Below are 19,529 nucleotides of genomic sequence, written 5' to 3' on the forward strand. Positions count from 1 at the left end.
ATGTTGCTCTCTTTGCAGAGCACGTTCACTCTAGCTGGTCCGACTAATTCTGAAATCCTCTTTGTGAACATGACGTGCTGATAGAAAGCAGGATTAACCCGTGCATAGAGAGAGCTCCATGAAGCACTCAGCAGGACAGTGCCACTCACTCACTCAACCTGTATTCAACGCTCAGGGCAATGACTGCTTTATCCCAGACATAAGTACAATATGGGGCTGTTACCGTGCTCTTCCATCATTTTTCCACTGCCCTCCTCTGTCATGACTGAAAACCTCCACTAAGATTTCGAAGACATGAGCACAACAGCCTCACCAAAACAAAGTGCAGTTCCTGGCATTTCCACAGCAACACCCTCTCACTGGGAGAATCTCCAAGGTGACGCCCTCTATTGACACGCCTAGAGGTGGCTGGAGCCTTTTTTGTAAGCAGGTGCATCCTGTTCACAGACAGATGGTGTAGACTGAGAAGGGTTTTTCTGTTATCTCTGTGGGAATACCTATGTGTAGCTTCATAACCTGACTGGAGAGCAGCATCAGGGTAAACAGAGCAGACAAAATGGAATTCAGATTAGATTATCAAGAAACAAATGAAGAATTTGCATTTGGAAGTCACTAACTTTTACGGAACTTGGGTGAAGACATTTATATAAATCGAGGGGTTTAAAGAAAGCAATCTTCTCTGTTTTGGCCTGCATGTTGCTTTCAGCTCTTGGATATCTTCTCTGATATTATTAAGTTGAATTTCAATGCAAGGATCTGTTATTCCAAGTCTGATCTTGGACAAACAATGGAGGGGTTTGGGCATGAGCACTTTCGAGAAGGAGAGAATGAGAGCCAGCAAGCGGACTATCGAAGATTTGTAGGGGACACTCAGCGCTCATGTAACAATGTTTCATCCCGGGAATTAAAACGTTACGTCCGGCAAAGCTCACACGGTCATGAAACTGCAGCTCAGCGATACAATGCCACACGGATCCAGGCTGGTTTAGGCCCAGAGAGGTAGGTGACTGGGATAAAAAAAAAACACCTTCAGGTATCAAACTAGACAGTATTTTGATTCAAGTACAGCCGCAATTTCTCAGCTGCAAGAGAAAATTTATGTCTTGCTGTTAGTTACCACTCTTGGTGATGTACGTTCAGCTCACTCTTACCAGCTGCAGCTTTGCAAGGTTACTTCATGTAAATTATCTTTGTGTACCTGGATCAATTTACATGTCCACACACACACTTTGCAAATGTGCTTGAGGTTAAATCATGCTTTCAATGTGCTGCATTCTTAGTAGTTTGGAGGCCATGCAGACAACAACACTGAGTTTATGGGCAGGCGCTAATACAATAAAAATGGCTTGTCATAGGTTGTCAAGTGCTATTTTTAACCTGGTCCTTCTGCCCCTTGTACCCACCCACACACTCACAACTCTTTGATGCACCGTCAAGGCAGGAGTGAGCAGCATGCTGCAGGGAGGATAAACAAGGCTAAAGCAAGCGCTTAGAATAGCTACAGTGCATAAAGGAACCACTGACCCATATCTGCAACGACCCACATTTAATTTGACACACAACACAGAGAAGGAAAAGGATCCCCCCTGAGTCACCTTTGCAAACATATCTAGCAACTCTCGCCTTGGATTAACACAGAACAAAGAAGGACTGTCGATTTAAGGGCATAAAATGTGATTCTGAATATTGTCTGGTGATAATATCAGTCTCAAATATTTTGTGGATCAGAAACAACATCTATACAGTGGTGCTTTAAATTTTGTCAACCCTTTTCTCTAATTCTGCAAAAGTACACTCATCACAAAGGGAATGGTTTTGCAGAAAGTGGCCAAAGACTGTGCCCATCCTTCATGGTTGATATTTCTCAATAACTTATTTTTGTTAGTGTCATTGTCACTGCTGGTAGTAGTACTAGACACCCCTTTAGGCAACACAGGTCCTTCAGGATGGCACATCTATGCGTTCTGTTACAAGAAGGTTTGATTTGTCTCTCAGCACACTCTCAAGAGCGTGAAAGAGATACTGGGAGATGGGCTGTTTCACAAGAAGGGCTGGAAAGGGCCATCTGGTTCTTTGTGTGATCAAGAACAGAAAGAGCACTATCAGAGCTGCACAGTGCTGGGCTGTGAGCACAGGTGCCACTAAAGGACATCAGGACCTTATGGCATGCTTATATATGTCTGTTTCTGACAGTTTGGTCAGAAAAATGTATGAGTAGCTTTCTGGAGGTTCTTGCTTAGTTCCTCTTCAAACAAAGCAGCAGATAGAGTTTAAGCCATTCTGCAGCCCAGTCCAGTTCTCCTTGTGTGATGGCTCAACTCCTTGCAAGGAAAACATTCTTGTGACAATATGTAGAGGCTCCACTTACCACTTCATGCTATTAGTGCTGACAGAGATACGGGTAAAAAGCAAAACTAAAAAAAAAAAAACTCAGGAGGGATAAGCAGAGAGCAATGGTGTGTGGAAATCACCTGCAAAACCACTCTGTTTTGGAGGGTTGTCTTGTTGTTGCCTCTCCAGTGTACCTGCAACATTCACTTGCACCAAAGCAGATGAAATTCACAGTGGTTTATGCTGATCTCCAGAATCTCAACTAACTTTGTGTTATAGTGTGAAATCAATAATGCAAATCTAGAGTAAAGTGTTCTCAGTCAATATGATAATATGGTGTGATGGATCAGAATGGGAAGAGTCCACCATCAGGACAGCACTGAACAACAATAGTGTGCATGAGAGGGCTTCAAAGAGAAAGTAACTGCCCCCTAAAACAAACACCGCAGTTTGCTAAAGATAAAATGGACAAGCCAGATAGCTATCAGAGTAATGCTGTGTGAATGGATGAGCTCTGCATGTTGTCATAGAAGGAACAAAGAATGTAGAGGCATCTGGACTGAATCTCCAACCCGGTGTTCTAAAAAGTCCCCCACTCAGATAAGAAAGAAGGTCATTTTTTGGAACAGGCACGCCAAAATCCCTATCTCGAGTCAACAGAAATGCTTAGGGTGGTACCTAAAGCGAGCTGGTTAAGGCAACACCAAACATCTGGGAGCTGAAGCTATTCTGTACAGAGCTATGGGGAGAAATTCATTTAATTCACGTGCAGACTAATCAACAGTTAGTTGCAAACATTTGGTTGTAGCTATTGTTTCACAAGCAAGTCACGTGTAAGAAATTTTCTTTTAGCGCTCATTAGGCTTTTTTCATCTAGTTTGATGAAGGTTTAGGTCATATTTGCAAAGCAATAAAGACCTTTTAACAAGCTTCACAAAATATGTAAGAAATGCTGTTAGCAAACATGCTGTTATGTTACATGGACATTTGTGTTGAATGTACAAGTTTAAAGTGAACAAAGCATTAACTTCTGACACAGTTCAGCCACCCTGTTATTGATAATTAGCCATTTATTTGGCTGTGAGGTGCATGAATGAACAACTCAGCCTGTTTCCTGAAAGTCTGGAATATATCTAATAATAAACTGGAACATACTTGACGTTGGTGAAGTCATCCATGTGAAAAACCTTTTTTGACTGTGCCAGACCTGGTTTGGGTTATTGTTAAAGAGCCTAATTCTTTCCTTCCAGAGAATACAAGACACCCACCATCATATATATAATTGGATGAAAGTAATGCCATGCAAAACATTTATGCTCCTGGCAATACACTGTCAAATTGTCAAGAAGTGTATGGATGCATACACTGACTGTATGGAGTAGTTTGATGTTCCTTATAATTTCAGTTCAGTATAAGTGGGTGTGTACTGAACAGTTTTAGGAACTATTTGGCATCCTTAAAATAGACATCCCTACTTCCGTTGTAGTTGAACTTGCTTGATTTGTTAGAAATCAAAACACCTATAGATATGTTTTCTACTAGTAAGCTGTTTTCTATGTTTACTTTTAATGACTATGTCACATAGAGTAAGGTATTTTTTTCAGTGGTAGAATTTTGCATTCTTAATAAAAAAAATTGTAAGTAAATAACAAAAGATCACAACATTTGTTCAATAAAGGTCCTTTCCTTAAGTCAGCATAGCCAGCCTGAGTTACAGTGTGTTAAAGTATTCAAATGTTCAAATGTTATCATGTGAATGAAATGTGGTTAGTGCTGGCCTTTCATTGCACTTAATCCTGTTAAGAACCTTTGCATGTGACCAAAATTTAAATTCAAGGCAATGTTTCACTAGGTTAAGGATATTAAGCCTTAAAAGTCTCATCTGTATTTCAACCTGATATGATGAAAGAACTGTCTATGGTCACCTGATTTCCACTTTCACTTTGTTAAAGTTCATGCTCACGCACTATGTAGGATCAATCACCATTCAGGCTTCTGCCTTATTCTACCAAGCTTGTATTTACACCAATATCCTATATTTAGTAGTAACACATGAGGATGACTTACACATAGACTATAGTTTGCTAATTACACACAATTAGAGATTTTACCAACAATACAAAAAAGGGGCTATTTTTAAGTGAAAGAAAAACTGCCAGTGTTTAAAGCTGAATATAAAGATTGCCTGGTTATTACTGTGATTTGTCACTATGCTGTGGGCAGGCTGACAAAATGTTAGAGATAAAACTAGTCTGGCTGCACATCCGTGTAGTAAACGTTTCACCTGAGCCCGTGTTGCTACTTTGATTCCAGATATTGTTCCTGATTTCAGGGTCACAGGAAGCACAGGGTTAAACTTGCCTGAAGGGGAGAGGGGATGTGACGCTGCTGCTAATATATAACACCAACACGCACTGTCTGAAGACAGCGATAGGCAATCACTTCTTGACTGGCTTCATCGCTGACGTTTACATCTTGGAGCCACAAAAGACTGCTGTTTTTCTTTTATTTTTTTGGCTAAAAAAATCCAGTTTGTCTTTCGAGGTAACGGGAACAAACTGCTTTCTGTTTTAATTGCTCTCAGTCTACAGCTGGAAAGTTACCTCCTTTTTGGCCAGCGTGGGCATCCGCTCAATGAGGTAGCTAGCTAACCGTAATCTGCAAAAGATGTTGAGTTTACCATAGCAGAAAAGATGCGTAGTTTAAATTGCTTTCGCTTACCGGTTTTAAAGATATAAGAAGCTTGTTTTAGAGTGTCGGGAGCCTTGTTTTTTTTCTCCCACAAGCGAAGCTAAAATAAGAGAATAGCTAATGCTAAATGCTAATGGTTTCTCCCACATGTCTGCACGTATAGTTCAGCATATAACCAGGATGCAGTGCGTGAAAACTTTGGGATGTGTGTTTTCGTTTTTGTTTTTATAAAATAACTGTTTTATTGTGAGCAGGATGTTTATTTTATTCGTGCAGGCATTACTCTTAAGGGGGCAATATGAATATCCACGAGAGTATCTAAAACTGAATCTGACGCTATTGGGGAAAACATTATTTGTGTTAAACATTAACGACTGATTGACTTGGCCAGCTTATCAGTTAATTTATTACTTATAATTACTGCTTAGTGTTTAGTACAAGTACAAGGTGGTTGTTAAAACACTCGTGGTGATAAGGCTTTCAGTCCTACGTATACTGGTAATGGTTTACTATTACTTTAGGTTAATAGCTTGACTCGACAGACTGACTTCATTGAGTGATTATGTATTTTTGAACAGCTAAATTATAACGGTGTTACTCACATAATTTTAATATTATTAGACGCAATGAACTTGGTTCAAGTAGAAGTAAACAAACTAAACTTTACGTTTCTGGAAATGCTAGATAAGGTCTTGCAACCTTTATGCAACCACATGCTTTAGGAAAATGCAACATATGCCACTGAACGCAGCACCAAACTCGCTCAAAAAGTCTTCTGAAATATCACCGATCGCCTGATATACCAGAGGGTTTATTCAATATAGAAATGGACCAAAATATTTACCAAGTATTAGAATGCGTTTTTTTCCCGACGTGGTTTAAATACTCAAACGCCAACCTTGGGAGCAAGGTTCACCTGTTAGCTAACGTTTGCTAAGCCTAAATGAGTAGTGATTTGAAACCCAAGGTAATTCATAAGCATGTGAGCTAAGTGTTGCTAAAATGTAATAATCCGTTATAGCTTCTGGAAAATGAGCGATGTGGAGGGTCCTCGATAGCATGGATAAGGTTACACGGATGATGCATAGTCGCATCTCTGTATAAACAAAGGCAGGTCTGACTGCCATGTTTTTGCTAACTCCCGGCGTGCAGCGCAAGCAGCTAATGTTTGCTAGCTGATAATGCAATGTGGGTCACTAGGGGAGTAAACGTTATCGTGCAAGTGTAGATGACACGGCGTTTTGAGGTTACCGTGTTCTTCTGACATTTAATCCAAATCTTTTAACTCTACTGTTTTGCATTTCATTCCTTGAAAATCGAAAGCATGCATGATTGGCTAATATGGAATGGTGCAGTTATATGTTAGTGGGTCACCCGGCCATGGTTTCCTTCACACGCGATGGTGTGGAGAGTAGTGCACCGTTATCTGCCTCGTGTGCGGTTTGTTTGGCATTAGATTAGTTATTAAATAATAACGTGTTTAATGTTTTTATTACACATCTCCCTTCAGCAGAGACTCGATTTTTATTTTAGTTTAGTGAGTTGTGGCTAAGCTGTGGTATTTACCCGTAGAAGTGTTGTGGGTTTCCGAGTGTCCCCTGTTTTGGGTTTAAAAGGTGATCTCATCTTAAGTACCACCAGCAAGGTTGCAAGTTTAGTACAGGATTATTTATGGGGGAAGCACCTGTCACGCAGGCGCACTGACCCCAGGCTGGCTGGGGATGTTGATGTTGCCATGGTTATACCTTCCTGTGAGAAGGTCACCCACCAAAGCTCTGCCTGCACAGTGGCTGTGCAGTCTTCCTGCAGAGCGTCATTACACTGTCTGTAGATGAACATCCTAATGTTGAGTGTTGGCGTTAAAACAGCTGATTGAAGTGGCTTTGTTTTGGTCATTTGACAGCATGGCAGATTACCTAATAAGTGGTGGCACAGGCTACATTCCCGATGATGGGCTCTCGGCACAGCAGCTCTTCTCCACTGGAGGTGGTCTAACATACAAGTAAGTTTCCCTTCATTGCAAAGTTTTTGTTTCGTTTGTTTTTCTTGAAAATGTTTTCATTAATTTCAAAGTAAGGTTTCCTCATTTAAAAAAAGGAAAAAAAACCAACCTTTTTGCGAAGTTGTGGGTGGAGTGTAAGCACCAGTGCTTTGTAATGGCCAACACGTTTTGAACCGGCAGATCTGACCAACAGTGTGTTGTCTCCGATGGTCAAACGGCTGAAGAGCTATGCTCTAAAGGAGATGGGTTGACTTACAAGTGAGTAAAAGAAAAAAACAGTCACCTTCAAACTGAAAATCCTTGATCTATCTAAATAGTGAATTCATAGAGGAGAAGCAAATAATTGTTCTTCTACAGCAACTTTATTTTGACTGCAACAAACTATATCAAAAATCCCATGAACCGCGGCGCATGAAGGCAGATGGTAGATATAAGGCTTTGTGAAATTCTTAACTTGATTTGGGTCATGGGAATGAAAATTGCTTTCACGGGACATCGCTGTTTTATTAACTTCAACTAATCATCAAAGTATGTGACCTCTCCTGTAAATGCAGAAAGCATGATGGAGCAGCTTGTGCTCTTTAGCATGAATACTTTTGATAAAAGCACTCATTTCTGACCTCTTGCAATTCTTGCACTCCTCTGCTTGACATTCTGATGACATGCTGTATAGACACGCACATGCTGGATTTTGTGTAGACTTATTTTCCTTCATTAACTCTTGTAAATAGCCTTTTATTTTCATAACCATAAATGAACAAAGCAAGCTAAGTTGTAGTGGTTGTTTGGCACTAAACAACCAATTTAATCTTGCCTGCATTCATAAGTTCCCTATAGTGCGTCACGTGTGGAGGGAAAGGTTGCAAACGTGACTGCCTGAATTGATATCATGTGAATTTCAGGGGTAATTGATAAGAATGAAATTCAGATCAGTTTCTCGACCTCCTAATTAACGCAATGCAGATAGCTGACTCAGCATATATAGTCCACCTAAAAATTATTTTTTTTATTTTTTTATTATATGAATGAAAAAAATATTTGATTACAAACTTTTTTTTTTCTTGGAGGAAATAGTCAAACAGGGAAACTGATACACAGTTGCAGGAAGATAGAATCAGATTTCTGTGAGTGGCAGCTTCCTGCTATACCAGATGCAGCAACCTTGTTCTGAATGCGACGTGTCAACATTTTGCTCCAATCAAGTCTACTTTCACACCTTTTCTTCCTGTAATGGCCCTCAAAGTATCAGTGCACGACTGCCTGTATACCGACTGTCTGTTCAAGGCAGTGTTAAGAGCACACAAATGAGTTTTAGATGCCGACACTGTTCAGTACATCTACAGGTTCCTTCCTGTACATGTCTCTGTTCTAATGCAGCTTTCTGACACAAACAGGGTATTTACTGTGGTTGCATATGAGGTCACTGCCATCCACACAAAGCTACAGGCTTTAATTAACCCGTTTAATTCAAGCTATATAAATAAATGTGTGAACTTTTGAGACTTGGAGCCGAGTGTACACTTTCAAAATCATTTTAAATGTTAAAGCTGGTAAGGAGAACTTGCATGGCAGCATTCTCCTAGAACCTGATAATGGAGTGGGGTCACACTTAGCCAAAGTTACCTCAGGCTAAGGATGGAATATTTTAAGCATGACATTATGATCTTTAGGTAGTAATGAAATGTTTCTTTGGTAGTCAGTTTTAATAAAGGGAGGTGACTCGGATACAGAGATCTAACCTGTACCAATTAACTTTAATAATAGGATTGTAGGGTGTGGGCACATAGTGCTGTACAAACCTTGATACCTTCAGAGCTTCGTTTCTGTGCTTTGTCTTTCAAAATCAGTGTCAGTTTTACCCTCAACCAAGCTCTGAAATCTAACTAAAACCAAAATAATATTAATAATAATAATACAGTGCGGCTAAAACCTGTGATAATACACACAACTATACAACTTCAGTGCCAGGGAAAAAGCTGACAGGTGAAGGCCTGTTGTGGCCTTTGGTTTTACTTTGAAACCATTAGCATGGTAGATTTGTCTACATTTAACATTCAAATGCAACCTGTGCGATATGGCCGAGCCAGTGTTTTCTTTAGGAGTCAAAGCCAACACGGCAATCAGGTTACTGCTGACTTGGGGTCAGCAGTAAGCAGACAGTATAGTCTGTGTGCTGCAGCTCCGGTTTGTGGCTTCTGCTAAATGACAGCAGATGTTCCCTGGACATTTTGCTTGTCCCGTTTTGCGCTTTAAAGTGAGGGTAGGCAAAGCCTTCTACCAGATTTCTCTACTCCTGTTCTCAGTTAGACCCGCTTTATGTTTGTGTACTGTTACCTCATAGTTTCCTCCAACATTCACTAGATGTATAAAGCTTCACTTATTCCTCCTTATTTCCATTTGTCCCCTGCTTCCCCCCCCCCCCCCCCCCCCCTCTCTCTCTCTTACATAAACATCTCAAAAAACCCACAAAATACATACAGACTCGAGCTGAAAATTAAACACATCATTCCCACGTCTGGCGCTCGCTGCTTCACTCATCTTTCTGCCTCTTATTGTGTTTATACAGGCCAGGAGCTGAAAAGAGGTCAACTGTAGCTTTTTACCAAGTAGAGGGCGCACCCAGCTGCACTTAGTGTCTGTACTCAGCCGCAATGCCATTTTGTAATTTTCTGGGAACCACGATGTGGTGCAAGAGCGTCCAAAAATGGGTTGTTGTCCTTGGTTAAAATATTACACAGAAGGAGAGGAGTGACTCTGTAGGAAAGTGACTTAAAAAAATTATTACATGGCCTTGATTACAATCAGAAGTCTATTCACATTCTTTGATAATCTAAATAGTTCTGTTATCACTACAGATCAAAAACTGTAGTACTTTTATTAGTTTGTTCAGTACACCCCATTTGCTTTGAGATACCCCTCAAAGTTGTGAAATCCTTTAATTCATCTGGTTTTCTTAGGCATGCCATTACAAGCTTTCACTGAAACATATAGAACACCATCTCCTGGAATATTTCTGAGGTGTTGTTGGAGTTTTAGACCTCACAATACTGCTAAACTGCTGCTATTAGCCCCTTACTTTGCACTTTGCTTATGTCTTTCAGCGATTTCCTGATTTTACCTGGCTTCATCGACTTTACCTCTGACGAAGTGGTGAGTAGCGTACACATGTGAACAAGGAATCTGAGTCATATTTTTGCCCTTTTAAAACAGTCTGCATCTTTTGGTCTCTTTCTGCTTTGCTATTTTATTTATTTATTTTTTTTCCCCTCCCAATGTGGTCACCCACTGGCTGCTCCCTCACCCTTGTGGTCACATTTGTGTCCGGTTAGTTACTCATCTTGCAGCAGGCAAAAGGGGGGTTAATCTCAGGGCTTTACGGGAAATCCCTCTCCTCTGCTTCGTCTATCTGAAGGTTTAATTTAGTTTTAATCTCTTTCTGTTTCCTTACGAGTTAGAGTGCTTTCTTTACTATGGGACATATTTGCCTGGCTGCCATATTATGTTCTAGTTGTTTTCTCCACAGTCTTGGTCTGCCCTAGTTTTTCTCAGGATAGTGAACCTATTCATGCTTAAATAACACAAATGCTTGCACAACCTTGAATAGTGAATAAGTCTAAATACTTTGAGGCATAGAAGCATGAAGTAGTGCTGTGTGTTGAGGGTGGTGGTGTTTTGGGACATTGTTTGCAGTCATGGTCTTCCTCACATTCTTTAATACCTCACAGTAGAATTTAGCAGGTTGGTGCAGTTGTGTGCTCTGGCAAAGTGGCGTTAGGCATTTTCTCTGGCCTTCACCATAAACCTCTAAAGAAAACGCTGCAAGCACCCACTATAGTTTATGTCTACATCAGATACTGTTGAGCCACTTCCCTGGTTTCCCATGTTAGTGGAATGTTATTATTTTCACTCTGCCAGTGGATTGAAACGAAATGTGCTGGTTGTTTTGGGAATCGGCGATAAGTAAAAGTAAACCTGGTCGTTGGACACTGTAGTGTGGCTCATCCCTATTTTTTTCCAGACAGTGTCATGTTTCTTTCCCTGGTAGGAACAACAGTTGCAGTATGTTACGTCAGTGTCTTTTAATTTGGAGGCATTTCATATCTAATATGAACTAAATCTAAAGCTTAAAATATTTTTTTTAAGCTTAAAATTGGCTCCATTGTTTTCCCGTTTTTATAAAAGTTTGCTTGTATTAACCTTGTTGTGTCCTTCTGGTGTCTGATCTGAAGGATATTTACAGTGAAGTCCTTCATGGCTATCTAGTTCATTCTGCCCCCTGGTGGACCACATGCAAAATATTCAATCCCCTATTTTTTTGTCTTTCAGGACCTGACATCAGCACTGACTAGGAAGATTACATTGAAAACCCCTCTCATTTCCTCCCCCATGGACACTGTGACAGAGTCGGCCATGGCAATAGCTATGGCGGTAAGAAACTAGCATCTTAAGGACACAGTTTTTTATTTTTTTATTTTTTCTGTAACTGTTTAATCAAAAAGCACACATCTCATTCTTTCTTTCTTTCTTTTTTCTTTTAAAAAATTTGGTAGCTAATGGGAGGCATTGGCATTATTCACCACAACTGCACACCAGAATTCCAAGCCAACGAGGTCCGCAAGGTCAAGGTAAACTGTGACTGCATACAAATATTTATACACATTAAAGGGTGCTAACTAGAGCAGGGCAATATGGCCAAAAATATTTATCACGATATATATATTTGAAAATTTGCGATAACGATATAACTGACGCGAGACAAAATACAACTCCACAACTTCACTAGCGCAAAAAAAACTCGATCCATTTATTTTCACTTAAACAAGCAGCTGTTTTTTTTTTTTTTTTTATGTGCATTAAAGCTATATAAAAATTATCCACTGAAGTTAAAAAGAGGTGCTTTGCAACATTAAACTGCAGTGTGCCAAATATAAAGTCAAATACGTATTTTTCGGACCATAAGGTGCACGGGATTATAAGGCACATTAAGCGAAACAAAGCAGTCGGATAAATCAAACTTTATTCAACTCATACTTCTTGCTTCCTCCACTTCTGTACCATTGATTCATTAATGCTGTATTCTATCACAGCTGCTCTATTCCTGTGTTGTTGCAGTATATTAATGACTATTAGTTTCCTGTCTTCATTTATTTTACAAGTGATAGCAGAGCTGTACGTTTGAATGTTTTCAGAAATCTCTGTCAGAACATGCTATATCATGCTTAGGTAACTAGCAAAACTAGCGAGCTAACTTCCGCTAACGTCCTGCTAACTTCTAACTCCGTTAAGTGTAATAAATTCTGTTCTCATGGATGCCTGGATGTTAAACTTAATAGACATTCATACACCTGGTAAAGCAGCAATGCTGATAGTTTTATTAAAGATGAAAGAATTTAGACCGTTTTTAACTCTCAGTGATGCTGCAGTGTTCGTTTGACTTTGGGACCTGAATCGGACGGAGTTTAGGACCCAGATTACTCCCAGATTTACGAGCGCCTTAGTCCGACAAATAATAAAGACGGCTGCTTGCATGTTCTACAACAAAATGTGCTTTGTTGTGTATCTGACGGACAAACGCCAAACCAGTTCCACATCACTGAAGTGGCACCACTTTTACAAACTAATTCTGGTTCATCCGTTTCACTCAACAATCCGCTTTCTCCTTTCTCATTCTCCGTTACCGCCATGCTTTTTCGGCCATGTGCGTATGAAAACAAAGGCACTGCGCATGCGCGCGTTACCCATAATATATCGCGATATTTTAATTTCTTATCGTTGCCTAACATTGTACCGGTATTACTGTGAACGGTATAATATGGCCCAGCCCTAGTGCTAACCTTTACCTCAACCAACATAATTCAGCTGTTGTGTGATTCATGCTCTTGACTTTTCTTGTTATGGTGTCCCATCTTGTCCCTATATAGGCTATGGTAATGGCGTCACATGTGTGTTATATTTGTGTGTGTGTGTGTGTGTGTTACTTACTGTTTTTCTGCTGCTTCTGCTCACGATTTTTTTTTTTTTTTTTTTTTTTTTGTGTAGTGTGTTTTGGCTTTTGCTGTTTTTTTTTTTTTTTGCCACATTACCGATGTACAGTGGAAAATAATTGTTTTGGTTTCTGTTGGCTTCCAGAGGTTCGAACAGGGTTTTATTACAGACCCAGTTGTTATGAGTCCACGCCACACAGTCGGGGATGTGTTTGAGGCCAAAGTTAGACATGGTTTCTCTGGTATTCCTGTCACAGAGACAGGAAAAATGGGCAGCAAACTGGTGGGTATTGTCACCTCCAGAGATATCGACTTCCTCTCTGAGAAAGACCGTGGCAAGCCTTTGGAGGAGGTGTGTGTTCTTGTTGCTTTTAAGAAACTCTGTCATTTATAAAAACTTGGCTTTACCCGATTATTTTTACACTGACCCCGTCTTCTCTCAGGCTATGACTAAGAGGGAGGAGTTGGTAGTGGCTCCTGCTGGTGTTACACTAAAAGAAGCCAATGATATTCTGCAGCGCAGCAAAAAAGGTGAATTTAAAGAAAAAGTATTTGTGTAATAGATGTTGGACTTCTTTTTGGTTATTGTATTTTAATAGCCCGACTTTCTGTGTAACCAGGCAAGCTTCCCATTGTAAATGATAACGATGAACTGGTGGCCATTATTGCCAGAACGGATCTAAAGAAGAACCGGGAGTACCCCCTCGCCTCCAAAGACTCACGCAAACAGCTTCTCTGTGGTGCTGCTATCGGAACCAGGGAGGACGACAAATACAGACTGGACCTGCTGGTGCAAGCTGGAGTTGATGTCGTTGTACTGGTTGGTGCTTTTTAAAAAGTTAGATTGTGGTCGGTGCTTTAATAATGATCGGTCACATCACAGATACTTGGATGTATTGTAGAGAAGATAAATCTTTATTGTCATTACAGTCATAAAAACTGTCCCCCATCGGCACTACTTAGAAGATTCATTTCAAATTTTAGAGCAGCTTGTAGCTAAATGGCAGCCACTGTCAGTCACATGGCTAATTTCTATAATTTTCTCATTAAGAAATATTTCAGATTATATTTTAATAGTTTTGGAAATTATTTTAAGGTTTGTTTGTTTTTGTTTTTTTCTTACATTATTGTATAGCTAAAACATATTTTAGAATTCATAAAAAAACAGTACTATAAACAGCGCAATAAGACATCTAAATAATTAGCCTTGAAAAGGAAAAAAAAACTACTGTAGTAAACTTAAAAAAACTGATTTTTAATTGGAGATACTAACATTAAGAAAGTATTAAAACAGGGCACTTACATTGAAAGGGATTGAACTGGTCATTGACTGCATTTTAAAACTGACACTACAGAGTGCTACACAGAAATTGAGATGCAATATGAGATTATGGGGTTTTATTTTAACATTGACATCATTTTTAAAATGCTAAGGGGTCTGTCGGTGATTCTAGTGTTAAATGGCGACAGGATGTGAAACCTGTGTCATGTTTTGGTTTCACTGAAGAGCCTAGCAGTGTGGCTGTTGTTAATATTGGCCATATAATGGCAGGTCTGAAGCGCCTTGAGGCGACTTTTGTTGTGATTTGGCGCTATATAAATAAAATTGAATTGAATAGATCTCGAAAAAGAGTACAGGCACTATTCATGCATGGTGAGAAACTGTCAGACTCTGTGTAGAACACTCTACTGTTACTAAACACAACTAAATGGAATGGGTACCACCTTGTGGTGCGATTCAGTATTGCAGGTAAATTACAAACTGATGTTATAGCCCAAATTGCTGTGTTTTGTTTTAAAATTGTAGCTTAGATGTTAATTATTACAGAGTAAAATTCTCAAGGAGATATGTGACTAAGTCCACAAATAAATCCATGGATCCGTGGGGTCCGCCCCCTAGGGGTGCAGAGCCATTGTAATGGGGGGGGCGGTAATGAAAAGGGGGGGGGGAAACAACAACACTTGGACACTGCTAGCACGGGGCACCTACACAAACGCAAAGCAGGAGATGAAGCATAGCTGAATATGTTTCCAAACCAACTTCATTCTAAGCCAAAGACTAGAAAATATGGTGAAGCATATCTTCCCTTTGGCTTCACCTGCACAAGTGCCAAGGTAGGTCTCCCTTGCATAGTTGGTTTTCCCTTCGTCGGGAGCAGGCGTTGGGCTCTTCAAATCACACAGTATCCCACATTCTTGATTTTTAGTTCACAAACACTTGTTGTAATGACTAACTACTCCTGACATTTTGGATATGCTAGCTCTTTATTTAGTAAAGTTACAGCAGGATACAAATAACATCAGGCTGATCCTGCCACAATTTGTTCCCCCTGTCTAAATCACGGACAAACAGTATCCCACAGTTGTTTATATTTTTAAACCCATTTTTTTTTTTTAAATGTATTGATAGCAATGTTGAATATTATTAAACAGGAAAAAAACAACCACATGTAAAATAATCACACGGCGACGCCATTCAAATGTCTGTTTTGACTTATTAGGTGTTACTGTATTTTATGGTCTAAACTTATTATGTTTAAACCATAAATATTTTTTTATATATATTTTCTTTTCTTTTTTTTCTTTCTTTTGTTTTTTTTAGGACTCGTCGCAAGGCAACTCGGTGTATCAGATCAACATGATAAACTATATTAAGCAGAAGTATCAAGAATTACAAGTGGTGGGAGGAAATGGTGAGTCTGTTGGTGTGGGGAGTGAGTATTATGTGGCTGTCCCTTTATGAACAGTAACATAAATGACAACAAAATAAACAGATATATTTTTTTTTGCACACATTTCTTGACAGTTTTCACTTTTCCACCTTTCCTACAGTGGTCACAGCAGCCCAGGCCAAAAATCTGATTGATGCCGGCGTGGATGCTCTGAGAGTCGGCATGGGCTGCGGCTCCATCTGCATCACACAAGAAGGTATTCAGTGTGGAAACCGTGATATGATGATAGAACTTAAGTGTAGTGATAAGTATTTATAAAAAATTATGCCGATCCTTTTTCCGGCAATGAGCTTTGCTAAGATGAAAAGGCCATCAGTTGCTAGTGGAAACTAATACCCTGAGACCACTCCTAGTTGTCATGGTGATTTGCCGAGGCCTCTGTTCTGTGTTGCCATGGGGACCGGTCTCATGTTCAGACTAGGTCATATTTATGCCGAAACAAACAAACGAACAAAAACAGTGTTTTTAAAACAACATGGCAGTCACCTTTGATGTGTTTTCTACTTTCTAGTCATGGCATGTGGACGACCCCAGGGGACCTCTGTGTACAAGGTGGCAGAGTATGCTAGGCGTTTCGGTGTGCCAGTCATCGCTGACGGTGGCATTCAAACTGTGGGACATGTGGTGAAGGCTTTAGCTCTCGGTGCATCAACTGGTGAGGTTTAAGAGATGGCGACGTGCAGTTTGTTCAAGCTAATATTTCATATAGGTCTTTAGAAATGTCTGATTTCTATACAGTTCTATACATTTCTTTCACAAGAAATTTGCTCTCACTCCAGTTATGATGGGCTCCTTGCTAGCAGCCACAACTGAGGCTCCTGGAGAGTACTTCTTTGCAGACGGTGTGCGACTGAAAAAGTATCGTGGTATGGGCTCCCTGGATGCAATGGAGAAAAGCACGAGCAGTCAGAAACGCTATTTTAGGTATGTGTGAGGTTATTAAAAGCTACAGCTATTGTAATATTGTGAACCACTGGGATGTATATGAATTTGGTGATATGTTGTCCACAGTGAGGGTGACAAAGTGAAAGTAGCCCAGGGTGTGTCGGGCTCAGTCCAGGACAAGGGTTCCATTCACAAGTTTGTACCATACCTGATAGCAGGAATCCAACATGGGTGCCAAGATATTGGGGCAAAGAGTCTGTCCGTCCTTCGGTGAGTTGTGTGTGTGTTTTTTAAGGTTATGAGATGCTTTTATAAGCAGTATGTATGATGGTGCTTGTATGTTTTATACAGTTCCATGATGTACTCTGGAGAGTTGAAGTTTGAGAAGCGCACCTTATCTGCACAGGTGGAGGGTGGTGTTCATGGTCTCCACTCGTAAGTGCAAAAACCCACAAAAGAATGTCTTTTCTTTTAGTCATATTTTAGCTACTTGATATAAACAGTGTAGAGTGTAGACTGTATATAAAAGATGGGCAGCCGTTTCTTAATCTTTCTGGTTTCTAAAGAGCAGCAAACAGAAAAAAATCAGAGTAGAAGTCGATAAGAAACTGCTGCTGCTGCTGCCTGATGTTACCTCAGAAAAGATGAGTTTCATTTTGTAATATGTGAGCCCACTGAGAGAAATGGAGGGTAAAGCATGATACGCGGTAGCACAGACAGTGCCCATGCATCCTTTCATGAACTAGCTGATTTGGTGTTTCTTTGCCTCCACAGATTTGAGAAGAGGCTTTACTGAACAGGGGTGTGACATGTGGATCACCCAGTGCACAGGACCTTCCCAATCTTACAGTGACCAAATGTTATATCGCTACTTCTGCTAGAACACATGCCGCCAACTACACCCCCTCTGCAGCATCATATTCACTGTTGCTCTTTCTGATCTTACCCGGCTGGTCTAGAGGGAGGGGGGGAAAGAAGGGGGAGGAGGGGCATCGCAGCGAAGTGTGAATTTTCAAACTGACACCTAACTCTCTGAACACCTTGGATTTTGCACTTAAGAAGCAGAGCATCAGGGTCTTTGGAAAAACACACACACCTGTATCACAGCTATACAGCCCGATCCCAGTTATATGTGCGTGTCGATGGCAGTGAGAGAACAAAGTGGTTGAATTAAGAATAGTGTGCTTGAATGTGTGATATAGTTTTGTGTATGTGTGTGTGTGTGTGGGGACAGACAAAGTGAAGGTGCGCTATGTTTATTTGTCCTGTTTCTGTTAGTGAGCTGACAACAGTCATTGTGCGCAGGTCCCATCAGCATCCTTTTTTTTTTGTCTTTATTTCTTAATTTCCCCCTGATGTTTACCTGCGAGTTGCCTCAAACATCCCATTTTGGAACCAGAATAATACACACATGCAAACAACAAGAGAAACACTTCTGCTCTATTTGTGCAGCGTGGCAGTCGATCACGGCAAACATCATTACAGGTATGCGCTGCACGAAGAGTAGCCGCTTATAGTTGAGCATTCATTCACTCGGTGTATCGTGCAGTCAGAAATACACGGCCATGGTAGTCATCTGGTCAAGTTTGTCTCCTCCAGTGTCAACAGTAGATGGAGGTCAGACCTGCAACCTTTTTATCTTCGTGAATATTCATTTACCCCTTAGACATACTGAGCCGAATAACCAGTGTCCCATCTCGATGTGTAGTGTTCATGTGTTGAGCAAGGAGAGGACCAAAATCCGAAGATCAGGTATATTTAAAGGAGAAAAAAAACAATAAAAATGTGTCAATCAAAAATAGTTGAGTTTTTTTGCCCGTACTTTGAATACTTTTAGATATATTAAAAACAACAAAAGCTTTATATTAAACCTGTATAGTCTCGGGGAGGGGGGCTTTGAAATGAGCATGAAGGGTTTTTGATATGCATGTTTTTTTTCACTAAGCCAACCGTGGCTGTATTTATATTCTGCGTTAATTGCATACATACTGCCAAGTGTATTTACACTTCGTTTGACACTTCTTTTATAAGTTAAAAACCAAAATTGGTGCAACAAGTTGCTTCTCACTTGTTTGTTCCTGCTCTTTTCACGTCGTGGCATAGTTTCTCGGAGTCTTAAAGTGTCTTTTCACTGGAGACATGCCTTGAAACGGGGGTGGGTAACAGCTGTAAGACGGCTATGTGAAAATGCATTGAAATGCATAATGTTACAGACCTTCTTGACTCCATTTCTTGCTTTGAAACAGTCTCATTGTTTGTTTTTATCGTTAAGCTTATGTAGGAGTAGGTTTATTTTCTAACATTTTCATACAAAGTTATGTTTTTGTTTTTTGTGGCCCAGAGTGTAAGCAAGAATTGTTTTCCTAACTGGCTAATGTATTACACCCTGCGCAGGGTTCACTTGACTAACATGATCTTGCAGCTGGGCTGAATTGCAAAAAGTACATTAAAATATATGGAGACTTGTATACCTGTAGTTGGAAATGACTGCTGCTTGTTTTCAGTTTCCCCACCTAAAGTTGTAATTCAGGTTTTTAAAACGTCTTAAGTTGTCAAGTACAGAGTCCTGTTGGTCCATCTAAAAAGGCACAAATACAGTTATTTGAAGTAGTTTTTTTTTTTTTTGCCTTATCAGCCTCACAAGCGTTGCCAAAACACAGCGGTTGCTTATGCAACTTGCAATCTAAATGACAAGATAACTGCAATTTAATTTTTAATTTTTTTTAATTTTTATTTTTTTAGATGGACTAAAAAGACTTTGTATGTAGTAAATCGTTTAGGGGAATTTGAGGACTGTTGTGTCAGAACATGTTTACAGTAAAACACTCGACAGAGGAACGTTGCTTTTGCTGTTCATCAAAGTAAAAAGAATAAATGAATAAAACCATGTATGGGCTGTTGTCT

At 40.0% G+C, this 19,529-nt stretch overlaps 1 protein-coding gene across 7 annotated transcripts; it reads left to right on the forward strand.

Moving 5' to 3' along the window:
- Window positions 1–439: 439 nt before the first annotated feature.
- impdh1b (IMP (inosine 5'-monophosphate) dehydrogenase 1b) lies at window positions 440–19,514 on the forward strand. Of its 7 annotated transcripts, none has more exons than XM_026146335.2 (16): window positions 701–999; window positions 6,926–7,024; window positions 7,205–7,282; window positions 10,126–10,174; window positions 11,351–11,452; window positions 11,575–11,649; window positions 13,154–13,360; window positions 13,452–13,539; window positions 13,629–13,828; window positions 15,611–15,701; window positions 15,841–15,936; window positions 16,252–16,395; window positions 16,520–16,664; window positions 16,752–16,895; window positions 16,977–17,060; window positions 17,400–19,514. In XM_026146335.2, the coding sequence occupies exons 1-16, from the start codon at window positions 788–790 to the stop codon at window positions 17,419–17,421; spliced, it is 1,836 nt and encodes a 611-aa protein (XP_026002120.1). In that variant the 5' UTR covers window positions 701–787; the 3' UTR covers window positions 17,422–19,514. The 7 variants fall into 7 exon arrangements, with proteins under 7 accessions (XP_026002121.1, XP_026002122.1, XP_026002120.1 ...); XM_026146339.2 differs by lacking the exon at window positions 701–999 and adding an exon at window positions 4,705–4,875; XM_026146338.2 differs by lacking the exon at window positions 701–999 and adding an exon at window positions 4,725–4,970.
- Window positions 19,515–19,529: the final 15 nt, after the last annotated feature.

The sequence above is a fragment of the Astatotilapia calliptera genome, chromosome 17 (genome assembly GCF_964374335.1).
Source record: "Astatotilapia calliptera chromosome 17, fAstCal68.1, whole genome shotgun sequence".
NCBI classification, from domain to species: domain Eukaryota; kingdom Metazoa; phylum Chordata; class Actinopteri; order Cichliformes; family Cichlidae; genus Astatotilapia; species Astatotilapia calliptera.